The sequence below is a fragment of the Rousettus aegyptiacus genome, unplaced genomic scaffold, assembly GCF_014176215.1.
Source record: "Rousettus aegyptiacus isolate mRouAeg1 unplaced genomic scaffold, mRouAeg1.p scaffold_m13_p_4, whole genome shotgun sequence".
NCBI lineage: Eukaryota > Metazoa > Chordata > Mammalia > Chiroptera > Pteropodidae > Rousettus > Rousettus aegyptiacus.
This window is the reverse complement of record NW_023416307.1, coordinates 74943027-74956553: the sequence shown is the minus strand read 5'-3', so window position 1 is coordinate 74956553 and position 13527 is coordinate 74943027. Positions and strand designations below refer to the sequence as shown.

The following is a 13527-nucleotide window of genomic DNA, read 5'->3' as shown; positions in this document are numbered from 1 at the left end:
TTTAAAGGAGTAATGTTATTAGATATGGAATAATAATAGGTATATAATCTTTTAAAAATTTTTTAAAAAATTAATATACGTATAGAATATAAAATATATATTATGAAAGTAGTAATCTAACCTGATTTTTTTTTTTTAGCATGAAAAGCTCACTGAAAGGCATAGTGATGACAGGAAAAAGATCTCAAAGCATAGTTCATTGTACACTTATTGAGGACTCTGATTTATCATAAAGAAGTGGAAAAATTAGAATCCTCTATTAAATTTTATAAAACATGAACATAAAAAAGTATATTCAACTCACTTACACATCTGTCTCCCAAACCATTTTCAGAATGAAAACATGGGAGAGGATATAAGGAGTAAGTGTGCATAAGTCAATTCTATTAATAGAGTGCCATTTGAAAGTATAACTTTATTATCATTTCTCAAAATAATTTCTGAGACCAGTCATTTATGTTACATACTATATGTGTACACACTACATAATCAGATTCTCTTGCTTCATTTTTACTTAAATATATTAAGAAAAAACAGTGGGAAGATATGCTAGAAATGATATGTATGCAGTTTTTTTAGAAAGCGGCCATGATGTTTGTGCAAGAGAAGTTTATGTGATGTTATGTGGGGAAGCACGAACTGAAAAGTATGATTTATAACAAAAATATAGGTATCTTATTGCAGTAATGTATCATGTCATCCATTTCCTCCGTGGAAATCCATCACATTTAAAATGCTGACCCCTTCTGGTTTTCTTTTTTCGCCACTTGACAAGTGAAATCCAATTTGTGAACTCATTGAAAAAGGAAACTTAGATTATTTTGTAACATTTTGAAAATTTGTATAAATCATCCATATAACAACCCTTAAAAAGTGGTACTCTGACAGTAAAAATCGTATTTAAACAATAAACATTAAAGAAAAATCACCAATATCTCTCTGTCATGCTTTTGAGCTGAGATAAGGGATACCTTAGTGGCTGTGGAGCATGGGCCTTCGTCATCCATCAACATAGTAACCAAAACATTATGTGTTCATGTTGGAAAAATAATCTTTGGACATACAGTTCTATTTCCACCACTCCATGAAAATATTCCATGGAATATTACCACCACTCTTTCAGCTATGTATATATATATATATATATTCTTTTTAAAGTTCAACTAATTCAGTTAACTTTGCATACTATCATCATATGCTTAGTTTTATGTTTGAACTCCAGAAGACAAAAGCAAACCACTCTTAATACGGCTGTTACTACTTTTGCTACTACTACTAATTCTTTTCCTCCTCCCCTTTTTTCTTCTTTATCCTTTAAGTTAGGTGGCAGGAGTCCCCAAGGTTTTGAGATTAGAAATCTGTTATTAGGGCAAAACACATGCTCCTTTATAGTAAGAGTTTATAGATCAAAATATTCCACATTAAATGAAATTGTAAAAGATTGGGAGACATTTATAGCTAGTTTGTAGCTATTGTATTTTCAATCATAAAACTATATCTCAAATGTAGATTGACAGTATGAAATACAATCTTAATAATAAGATTTTATCAGCATTTATTAATTTATGCAATATTTATTAAGTACTTTGTATCAGGAACTTTACTAGGCACTGCAGATCCTAAAATATATGGGAAATTATCTTCGTTCTCAGGTCCTCAGAGAAATTATCATAAAATGTGGTAAAAATATAATAATAGAAGTAAAGGTTGCATGGGGAACAAGAGGAGGGACACCTAATTTAGCTGAGGTTAAGAATGTGGTGTGGATGTACGAAGGTGTATCTTACCAAATAAACAACAGAAATATTTAAACTGAAGATATTTTTTTCTAATAATTTCTCCTAATTATTAAGGTAATATAGTCTCATAAAGCATTGGATTATACAAAGAAACATAAAGAAGAAAAAGCCATTTGTCTTAAACTGTCATATTGACTTATTTCCTTTGATTGCATACAGTATTTACAAAAATGGAAACCAGTGACATACTGATTTTGATATCTTTTTTCCATTTAATTTATTATGAACATTTTAATTATTAAATAATCTTTGAAAACATACTTATGAAATGGCTACATCATATTAAATTGTTCATTTATTCAGGTAGTTACAAGTTATCAAAGGCTTTTTTTTCTAATGATAGAATCTCATTAATGCAAAAAGGAGATACAAAAACATATCTTAATGGAGATTAAAACATCAGCTTTTTATTGATCTGAGCAAGAACTCAATGACTTTTTAGAGAAGAAGCTAGCAGCTGAACTGTGATCCATTTCTCTTTTGATTTCCCAGAAGACACTCCCACAGAAAGAAAGAAGACAGGCGACCCAGTTAAACATGTTGATAACTGACCTTATTGGTAAATAGACTAATGAATTTTGCTAAGAGGAGGATTCTTACCTGTGGCATGCTTTGAGGAGACTGTCCTTGGTTAGGATTGCCTGTGATAAACACAGCCTGCAATCTATAGATTTATGAGGCATGACTTTCTGGAGAATGTCATATAAGCTATTCAACTCCCTAAGGTATGTTGAAGATGTGACAACCTAAATGGTCCCCATCATGTGAAGTGACCTGTGAACTTCGCTTAGAGAGCTCATCTATTCTGAGTTAGAAGCAAGACTTATTTAGGAAGCCACATCAGATATCCCTGCTTCTTTTGTGCCAATTGATTGCTTGCTTACTTGAAATTATTAAGAGCTTGATAGTGGGTATAAGATCTCTGGTTTATGAGAATGTGATTTGATAATACAGTCTGTTGTGTTAACTCATCCCTAAACTCCAACCATCTCCAGTCACCTCTGATGAAACTAAATTGAAAAACATGATTTGGACCAGAGTCTCAAGTGCAAGCCTCTTATTCCACTCCCACATCTAAGTCTTAGAACTCAATCATCTTATCCAGCCACTTGTTAGAAAATAAGAGCTCTCCTCTTATATCCTCTGCATGGAGACATGATTAAGAGGATGAAGGGATAGGACCTGTTGTACCAGAGCTCAGGCAAGTCCAAGAGAACAAGAAAGGTTGTGATATTTCTGAATAGTAACTTCATCCATTTTGGCTTCATCCACTAGTCAAATAATAACAGTAGACATCACTCATTGACTGCATTAGCTAGGTTTTCTCTTCTTGTTCACAGAGGCTCAAGTAAATAGGTGGAGAGACTCTTGAATTGTTCACTCCTGCATTATGCCTACCCCTGCCTTGTGGGTAGGAGAGGAAGAATCTCCACCTTTGTAGAAACATGAGACGAGGAGGGTGATGGTTCTCCTCTAACCATTTAGTCTTTCTTAAGTATTTATTGAGTGCCTATTATGTTCCAGGTACCAGTAGTAAACAGGGCAGATTCAAACCTTGTTTGACTTGGCTGCTGTTATTATAATTAAGTATCCATCATTTCTGACTCAGGAGTCTTATGTCTTTTACCAACATGTCTTTTACCATGAAACTAGCAGGCTAACTTTTTAGCTTATAAACAGGATAAAATAACAGCACTTTCTAAGTTTTTGATATTGTGGTGCAAATATCTTCCGTATTGTGGCTTGGTGCCTTGCCCTTTAACTCTCTTAGATATTTTTTTTTTTTTGGAGGAATATTACAAAGAGAATTTATTACTTTTTACATAATTTGTTATATCTATATTTTCATCTGATTCATGCTTTTTTTGTTTACTGTTTAAGAAAACTTTCTATATGCCAGATAATCTCTTGTTTTATTTTCTGGAAGCTTTTTTTTTAACTTCCATATTTAGGTCTATAATCCATCTCAGTTGTTTTTTGTTTCTTAGTATGAGGTAGGAATCTATTTCCTTTCCCTCCCTCCCTCTTTCCCTATTTTCATTTGTTTACTCCTGTTATAAGTCAAATGTCCACATTAACATGAGTCTGTTTTCTAGTCTATTTAATTGCTTTATTCATTGATCCTCAAGATAGTATTACACTAATTTAATTATCATGGCATTAATATCATAGTATGTAGGTACAGATCTTCTCTTGTTTCATTATTTCATTTTGATTTGTTTTGTTAAGAGTATCTAGGCTATTTTTGACTCCCTTGCATTTCTATATACATTTCAGAATCAGTTTCTCAAGTTTCATGAAAAACTTCTTGGGATTTTGATTAGAATTACATTAAATATATCAGTTTGGAGAGTTTTGACATTTTTCCAATATTTCATGATATTGATAAATTTATTAAGTCTCAGAATTTGTCTATAGCTTGTTTTGGATTTTCAGCAAAAACTTTTGTAATTCTAAAGTATATATGTGTGTATATATATATACACACACACACACATATATACATAATTTTTCTGGATTCTGTATGATAATATCTTGCTTAGGATTTTTCCATTTATGTTCATAAGTGAGATTGGCCTGTAATTTTTCATTCTTAGAATATTCTTATTATAGTTTAGAATCAAGGTTATACTAGTCTCATAAAATGAAGCAAGGAGTAGGCTCTTATTTATATTCTCTGAAACAATTTATGTAACATTGCAATTATTATTATTATTTTTTTGACTGATAGAATCTGCAATTAGAGCTATATGGTTCTGGAGTTTTCTTTGTGGGAAAATTTTTGGCCATTTGTTTTTTTTAATGGTTACAGGACTCTTAAATGTTTTCTCTTTTTGAATTAATTCTATGAGTTCTGTTATTTATTTATTCATTCATTCATTTATTTATGTAATTTTCCCATTTTAAACAAGTCTACAAATGTATTGACACAAAGTTGTGTACCATATCTCCTTGTTATCTTTTTAATGTCTGCAGGATTTATAATAATGTCCTCTTTTTTATTTTTGTTAATCAGTCTTGCCTGAGATTTGTCAGATTTTTTTGTCCTTTCAAGAGCGAACATTTATCTTTGTTCATCTTTTTAATTGTTAAGTTTGTTTTCTAGTTCCAAACATATGGGGATTTTCTGGTTATCTTTCTTATTATTTTCTTATTTTTATTGTGATCAGAGAGCAAATGCTATATTGGATCAGCCCTCTGGAATTTATTTTCACTTGTTTCATAGCCCCATATTAGGTCAGTTTTTATAAATAATTTATTTGTGCTTGAAAAAAATGTGAATTTTACATTTGTTTATTAGTACAGTATTCTATTTGGGTTCATAAGGTAACATTTGTTAATTTTGTTATTAGAATTCTTTATAGTATTACTTAAAAAAAAACTGATCGTTAGTTATTGAAAGAGGTGTGTTAAAATCTCCAAGTATGATTTGGATTTGTACATTTTTACTTGTAATTCTGTCAAGTTTTGCTTTAAATATTTTCACCTCATGCTATTAGAAAAATACAACTTTTGTTAATAGTCTTCATACTATCTCCAGAACCCTTAGGGACCACCCTATTTTGGCTATTAAAACGGGGGCCCTACTATTCCTACTTAGTCTTGAGCTACACAGCTCCGCTTCTATTTATTTTAATTGCCTATGCTTTTCAGTAATACTTAATTTGATAGCTTATTCCGTAATAACACAACTGCTTTATATACATATACACAATCTGACCAAGGGGAGAGTTGCTTAAGTATTTTTAATAATGAAGTAATGTGATTATATTTATTTTAAATTAATTTATTTCACATAGAGGATGCATAAAAGGGAACAAACAAAAAGAAAAGTAATTAGGAAGTTATTAAACTTTTCAAGGTAAGTAATAATTATCAATGGGTTAAAGTTAAAAAAATGAAGGTATTCAAAATAAGATGCTATATAAGCATTTCAATAACTCATCATGTTTATTCAATTTGTAAAATATTAGTGATGTTAATATGAGTTTAAATGATTTTTCCTTAATAACTTGAGAAGCCTCTAATGGCTATCAAACAAAATGAAAACCTTGCTTCTTTCATTAGAAAGGTTTTCTTGGCACTTGGCTTCATTCTACCACTTCCTACAGGAATCTGAACTTACCATGCCTTTGACCTAAATGAAGTCACTAAAATGCCTTTAGTAAACTTTATGGGCTTTTAATTATTTTATAACCTGACCACTGCAGGAGTCAAATGACTGTTCTTTAAAAGGAGATAGCTGTTGTTTTCTTTCAAAGAGTTATTTAGGATACTGGTTTTTAAACTTTGCTTTGTAAACACACAGAGATTCTGTAGCATTGTTCTGGAGCCATCTTGAGGGAAGAGAGAAGGATGACTAGGAGAGCCTCTTAGTTCACCACACAACAGATCCAACTAGGTGTGATAACTTAATCTGGTTAAGATTGTAGTATTTCATTTGGAGAAAGTTTCTTGTTACTAAAAATAAAAGTTTGAAAAAACTTTAAAAAATCATTTAAATCAGCAATAAGCAATCTCCGTTCATTTATAAGCACATATTCTATGGGCCAAAATTAAGTCAATTATGGTTTGCTTGAAAGCTTTTCAGTTCTTTTTCTTTGCATGAGTGAAGAGACTATATTTAGTGGTAGATCAAAGATCCTATCTTAAAGTTAGGCCTGATGTGTCTCTTATCATTCTCTTAAGTAACACAAAACTAGATTCCTTACGTTCAGTCTCAGCAGAGTTTTAAATCTCTAAGGCATCCTCCCATATCCATCTTAATGAGGTAATTAACTGTTAAAAAGATGTATTAAAATTGAGATCTTCAAATAGAAGCCAATAACAAACATGTTGAGACTTGTCATTTGTAATCTATTTCAGGAGTACTTGGAGTCATTACCCTGCTCTACCAGTACTGTATATAAAACCTTACTGCCAATGGGCAAAACATAATTATCAACATTGTTTTTATTTCTTAGGTTGACAAAGGAATAGCTGTTGGGTATGGTATCTCTGAAAATAGCAAGCCAGGTCAGGTTTCTTTATCTTGAATTTATAGAACTTCTTTGATAATAAACAGTTTGATATCTAAAAATTCAATTTCTTACTGTGAGCACAGTAAAGAATATCCTTAAGGCTTGTAAAATAACACTTTGAAAACTGATGTTAGCACTGGGTAACTATTAACCCAGAAATATCTGTATTTTTGATGCTTGTAATACCTGAAACTTAATTTTAAATCTGCATTTACTTGATATATTCTACATGAGCTTCAACATTTCACCTTAATGTGTTCTTTGTTGGTTCTGCATACTGGTAATAGGAGTTGTTTATTTGCTTTCTTGCCCAGACAACTGTTTTCCAGTAGAAATAGTGTATTAAATTAGTGAAATATTGAGAAACAGGTAGTAGAAAAATGAAAGAAATAGAAACTACCAAAAAGCAACAAAAATAGAAAAATTAGAAAGGAATACTCTCTAATTCTAATTCAATAATGTAACATAGAAAAAAAATATATGGCATGGTAAAGAAAAGTAAATAAAACAAAAATCCCTGAAATGCTTAGAGGAAAAAATATTAAATTTAGAAGAATAAACATTTAGGGTGGGATAAGGCAAAAAAGGAGATAAAAATGTTGTAGATCTCATAAAGTTGTAGTTTTAACATTTGTTAAATTACTTTATAGTAATTTAAATACTTCTATTGGTATATCAGATTGTTGCGGATTTTGGTCCGTGTACCCGGAAGAACCAGGTGGCACTCAGTGAACTAAGAATCAAAGGAGCTTTATTTATGCCTGCGGGCTCAGAGGAGTCACTCTCCAGAGTCTGAGCCCTCAACAAAGGCAGGCAGGCATATTTATACATTGATTACTTCCATATACTTGACAGTCTTTTGTTTCGCACATGCGGGAAAGGTAGGGTTCAAGAGAGAGGAGGTTGGAAAAATTCCTCTGGGACAAGGTAACCATCTTAGATTACTTTATGTTTCCCATATCAAAATTAAGGTAATAATTTTTTTTAAAGATTCTATTTATTTTCTCCTTTTTAAATCAGATTGCCTGCCCCCTACACTAACCTATTCTGTTAGATTTCCCTTATGTTTCCAAAAAGACAGTGTCAGGAATAACATTTATTTTTAAATATGACTTACTAGCATTTTTGCTACCTATAAAGATCCTGGTACCAGTTCCAATGTAATGATGGGAGTTTCCTCCCACACCACCAAGCAATTCTCCGCAACACCATCTGGGTGTCCTACAGTTTAACTCAATTACCACACTATCTGCAGATAGATCGTGCCAGATCTCACAGGTTAAGGGGTCAGTCCTACAAGAGTGCCACCATCCCACTTGAGATGCCAATTGCAAGTCCAGGTTGTCACCTTTGCTTCTGACCAGTCAGCTATAAATCAGAAGTTCCCATGACCCCTCGTTTGGTTTGCTTAATTTGCTAGAGTGGCTCACAGAGCTCAGAAAACAGTTTACCTATGTTTACTAGTCTATTAAAGGATATGATAAAGGTTACAGATGAACATCCAAATGGAAGAGATGCATAGGGTGAAGTATATGGGAAAGGGCACAGAGCTTCCATGCCCTCTTGGGCGCTGTCACTCTCCTAACACCTACATAGGCATGGTTGGTTAAGTCGCTGGTTGTTGGCGATTGTTTCGACCTCAAGCCCCTTTTCCCCTCTACTCCAGAACTCAAGTGGTGCGACTGAAAAACCCAACCCTTCAGTCACATGTTGGTTCTTGAGAAACCATTCCCATCCAAAGATGTAGTCCCAAAGTCATCTCATTAGCATAACCAAAGACACTTTTGTGTTTGGGAAATCCCAAGGTTGTAAGAGCTTTGTTCTAGAAAAGGAGATAAATATATATTTCTAATTATAAAACACAATATCACAGTACCACATATTTTAAATTTAAAAGTAGTGGCCACGGTTTTCCATAGAGTCAAGTGGACTTAACTAAAAGTTACCAAACTTTTCAGCTCATCAGAAATGAGAGCACAATTGTTAAGTAGTAACCTTCATTAACAGATTATTTTACTTTCTGTAGGAATTTATCTATGACCCCTCTTGACAAGAGGAAAAAAACTTTCTCATTTTATGAATTACTTGTTTACAAAATTGTTTTTCCACATAAAGCCTCTGTCCTATATTAGTTTCATCTGTTCTGTAACATAAGAGTTGTAGGTTTGAGTTGTTCCCTGTTCAGAATTTTTGCATGTTAGTCATAATTAATACATTCCTTTGCTTTACACTGAAAAGGTCTCTGCCTGACCACTTCTTAATTATAGTAGCATCTATTCATTCATTTGTTTAATAACTATATTTTTAGAACATACTTTCCAGTTGTACTACATGTAAAGTACAAAACAGATATAAATTCTGTTTATGAGAAGCTAAAAATTTATTGCTTTGGAAAAACAGAAGGGGGAGGAATTCTATGGGGAATGAGTGAAGTTTTCAGAGGCTATGTGAGCTTCGAAGTGGTATAGAAGGATGAGGAAAAGTTAGCCTGGTCAGAAGGAAACTAAAAGATAGTTATGTAAGCATTACAACTTGTTAAGCATCTAGAAAGATGAATGAATTTTAACTCTTTGATTTGATGGTTAATTACACAATAGTGTTCATGTTGTTCTACAAGGAGCAGAGGTATTGCTGGCTGTCAGGGTTTGGTCAGAGAAGAACCCTCACAACTAATGCAAGGGATTTCTTAGAGGAATTAGATCTTAATCCTTGGAGGTAGTTAAGCAGTCTTTAGAAATTGTGTGTGATTGTGCCCCTACTTCTAGTGTGAGGGTTGAAGTTAGCAGGGTCAATAGCCAGCACTTGAAGTGGGAGGGAACAAAGGCACACTGGAACCCAGAAGGAGAAAGCAGAACCACATCTTACTATCACCAGAACCTGCATAGGTTTCTTACCACCACTAAGCATCTAACTTTAATAATGTGTAATCTGAAGAACTGGTGCATTTTGTTATGGAGCTGCACAGTAACCTGGTTTAGAATTCAGAGAAGCCGAAGGGAGATCCCATAATTGCTGGGAAGCTGGTCCTCACCTCACCTACAAGTCGATCCAGTGCGTCTGTAACAACATGTGGGTACACTAAGCTACATGTTCGTGTTAAGAAATTTCAAGTTACATAGACACATGTAACCGACAACCCTATCAAGATTTAGAACATTTTCATCACCCCAGAAAGATTCCTAGTGCTCCTTCAGAATCTCTTTACTCTACTTACCAAAGGCAACCATTCTGATTTCTTTTACTGTAGATTAGCTTTGCCTTTTCTCAAACTACATAAAAATGTAATCAAAAAGCATGTCTTTTTTTTTAATCTGAGATTTTCTCTTAACATAATGTTTTTGAAGTTTATTCATACTGTGTGTATCAGAGTAATGAGAGTAATGAGAGTAACATCTTTGCTTTTGGACTGAATCCTGTTGCCCAGACAAGACATTTACTCAGAAGTGCTTGAGCAAGGCTTGGGACCACCTCTGTAAGAGCAACCTCTTCAGGGATATCTTTTTTACCATTGCTTCACTTTGGGGCACAGAATCTGTTGACTTTTCCAACCCTATCAGGCTCAAATTACTGAATTATTAAGTCAATTTAGATTATAATCCACAGGGAGACAGGTTTTTGGTAGAACTTTGCTCCTTCCATCTCTGCTTCCAATTTCCCAAGATATATCCTGAGCCTTCTCTCATTAACACACACTAACATTTTGAGATTTTCTTCTACTCATCCTAGAGTTATATAAGCACATGATCTGTTTCCTAAGATATCATAACCAGAGGTTTTATTAAATTTTTTTCCATAGTATGATAAGGGCTATTGGCTGTATTAGGGTTCTCCAATATGAAGGGTGGGCCAGCAGGTGGGAAATCCAGAGAAGAGTTGTTATTGTGGGTCAGGTTCAAAGGATGTCTGCTAGCAGTATTCCTTCCTGTTCAAGGGAGGTTAGTCTTTTGTTCTTTTCAGGCCTTCAGCTGGCTGGATGAGGCCTACCCTCATTAGGGAAGGCATTCTGCTTTACTCAAAGTCCACCAATTTAAATGTCTGTTTTATCTGAAAATAACCCCACAGAAACACCCAAAATAATGTTTAACCAAGTATCTAGACACCATGGTCCAGCCAAGTTGATACAGAAAATTGGTATTCACTGGCTTTCTAGCCTATACTATTTGTTTGACTTTGCCCACTATTGCTTGCTTACTAAGCCAGTTCTGCATTTTAGGTTTTGCTAATGTAACTACATTTGGTGCCAAATTCAATTTGTGTTATATTAGAAGACTCAAAGCAATAGTGACTTAAGTGAAAGTCTAAGTGGGCTTCCCGGGGTTGTTCTGGCCCTAAGTTGATTGCCTGACTCCACCATCAGGGATCCAGACCCCATCTATCTTTCAACTCATGGTCCAGGTTGGGAATTCCAGCTCTTGCTATTTAATCTGCATTCCAAGTAGTAGGAAGGAGCAAAAGAGTATACCTCCCATTACTTTCACTCACATCTCATGGGTCAGACTTAGTCATAGGATTACCTTTAGTGAAAAGCAGCTTAGGAAATTAGTCTTAGCTGTGCCCAATTAAAAATCTCATTACTACTGAAGGAAGTGAGAACAGATATTGAAGAACAATTAGAAGTATCTATTATTAGTTGGAAAATTCCTTAATCAGATGACACTGGAGGAAGCAAAGAAAATTAACAAGAAAATCCTTTATCAAGAAAACCGACTTGAAAGATTTTTACAGAAAAAGTAAATGACAAAAGCCTCAAGTAAATGAATGGGAAGGGAGTAAACACATGTCATCAGATTTGTAAGATATTTTCAATGGAGGATTAATAGAATTTGGTGATTGATTTGGCTTTAGAATAGGAAGGAAAAGGAAGTGTCAAGGATAACTCTGGTTAAGAGCATATGATGTACAGCTTTAGTTCCCAAATTTGAATCCTCTTTTGGACACCTAGTAACTGAGTGGACTTGTAAAAAGTTGCTTAACAGTCTTGCTTTTGTTTTCTCTTCTGCAAAGTGTGAATAATAATTCATGTTTTAAAACTTAATAGAGAGAACGAATGAAATAACATGTAAAACATCTAGGAAAAAAACTTTAAGAAGATAAACTAAGGATAAAGTTCTAGAGAAAACTGATATTTAAAGGATGGGAAGAAGAAAGATACCTGAGGAGGCCAGAAGGGAACTTCAGAGAAATAAATGTTGAACAAAAAAGAGTCATGTCCAGGAAGCCAAAGTGGGGAAAAGTTTCTTGAAGTTGAAAATGAAAGACAGAATCCAATAGTATAGTAGGATGAAGGCTGAAAATAACTCTTTTAGCTTGGGCTGGTTTTATACTCGTTTTATCAAAACGCTTCTGAGAAAAACATATTTTTATGTACTGCAGATTATTTGGAATTTTAATGGAGTAACCACCTTTGATATCTAACCACTGAGTCTTATTTGTTAAAATTCTTTAAAACTATGATTTAGATGTCAGTCTGTGATGAAAAGTTTCAAATTATGTCTCAATGTGAGGCGTTTCATTAACCTCACCATAAATTCTGTGCAATAGCACTTTAATAGGTAAAGATTGTATGTGCTATAAAAAGAGAGGGTAGCCAAGGTTCTCTGGTCATACCTTCAGACCTATTAATTCTTAGTTATTTATGTTAAAAGTACCTAAAAGTACATAGTTATTCTTTACCTTCATGAATATTTAGAACAGTTGGGATGATGAAATATATGCATGCAGTATTCTCTGCCTTATTGCCCCAGATTCCATACTTACTTTAGCAGCGGTAATATTTATTTCAGAGTATATAGCTTTGGGAAACCTTGTGGTCCTTTTCCCGGTATTATACCAGGGTGACAGTCTTTGTGCTTCATTAATTAGCTGTGTAACTTTAGGCAAGTCACAGAGTCTTCGTGACCCCCATTTGATAAACTGAATCAGTCTATTTGCCCTGTGTACCTCATACGATTTTATTAAAACTCCATGTGGGAAATGCTCTTTAAATTAAGCACCAGATATACAGAAGATAACATTAATTAGGCTGATCACCTGTCCCCCAGTCCGTTAACATAAGAACAGCGTCTCATTTGATTCCTGGGCCAAATCCACATTTCCGTTGATTCAGGAATATTCTCTCCTCTCCCCCTCCCCTCCCCTCCCCTGTCTCTTCTCTTCAAGAAAATATTTCCTCATGGAGAATTATGTGCTATGTGTGCAGTGTCTTCTGTAAGCATTTTGCCTTTTCAGTTTTGGATTTAGTTTGTCATTTGGGCAGTAACATACAAAGATTGCCAGAAATTTTTATGCATTTTTTTACACTAATAATTATGTAACTTTTTATTTAGGTTGCAAGTGACCTTATAAAGTACCCTTATATAGAAACTCTGAAACATTGATTAAATATTAAATGCTTACAAGGAACCAATTGAGGATTGATGCTCCTATACTCATTTAAAATTTTTGAAATTACTACAGTATTACTTGATTTTAAAAATGTTTAATGCTAGAGCTTCTAAGATGAGGGGGATTAGCTTGCTAATGTGGCAATAAAGGAATCTGTAAGTCTGTTTTACTTTATTGCTTGTCTGCATTTACATCTGAAAGAATGGTAGCTGTTGCCTTGATGCTTTAATGGTAATAGAAAGGACAGGAAGAAAGATGAGGAATAAATATATTAATCATAGGAAGTTTAGCTGTAATCTTAATTTTTCAAGAGAACAGATATC

The 13527-nt window shown here is 33.7% G+C and overlaps 1 protein-coding gene across 6 annotated transcripts in view; it reads left to right on the top strand.

The window, feature by feature from the left end:
* NSUN3 (NOP2/Sun RNA methyltransferase 3) overlaps positions 1-13527 on the top strand; it is a 47322-nt gene that overhangs the window by 25100 nt on the left and 8695 nt on the right. The window contains exon 7 of one of the 6 annotated variants that reach the window (XM_036218524.1): positions 2292-2349. The exons of 4 other annotated variants lie outside the window; for them this stretch is intronic. In XM_036218524.1, coding sequence (XP_036074417.1) covers positions 2292-2334 — 43 coding nt within the window. In that variant the 3' untranslated portion in view covers positions 2335-2349. One more of the 6 variants, XM_016165173.2, reaches the window with a different exon arrangement.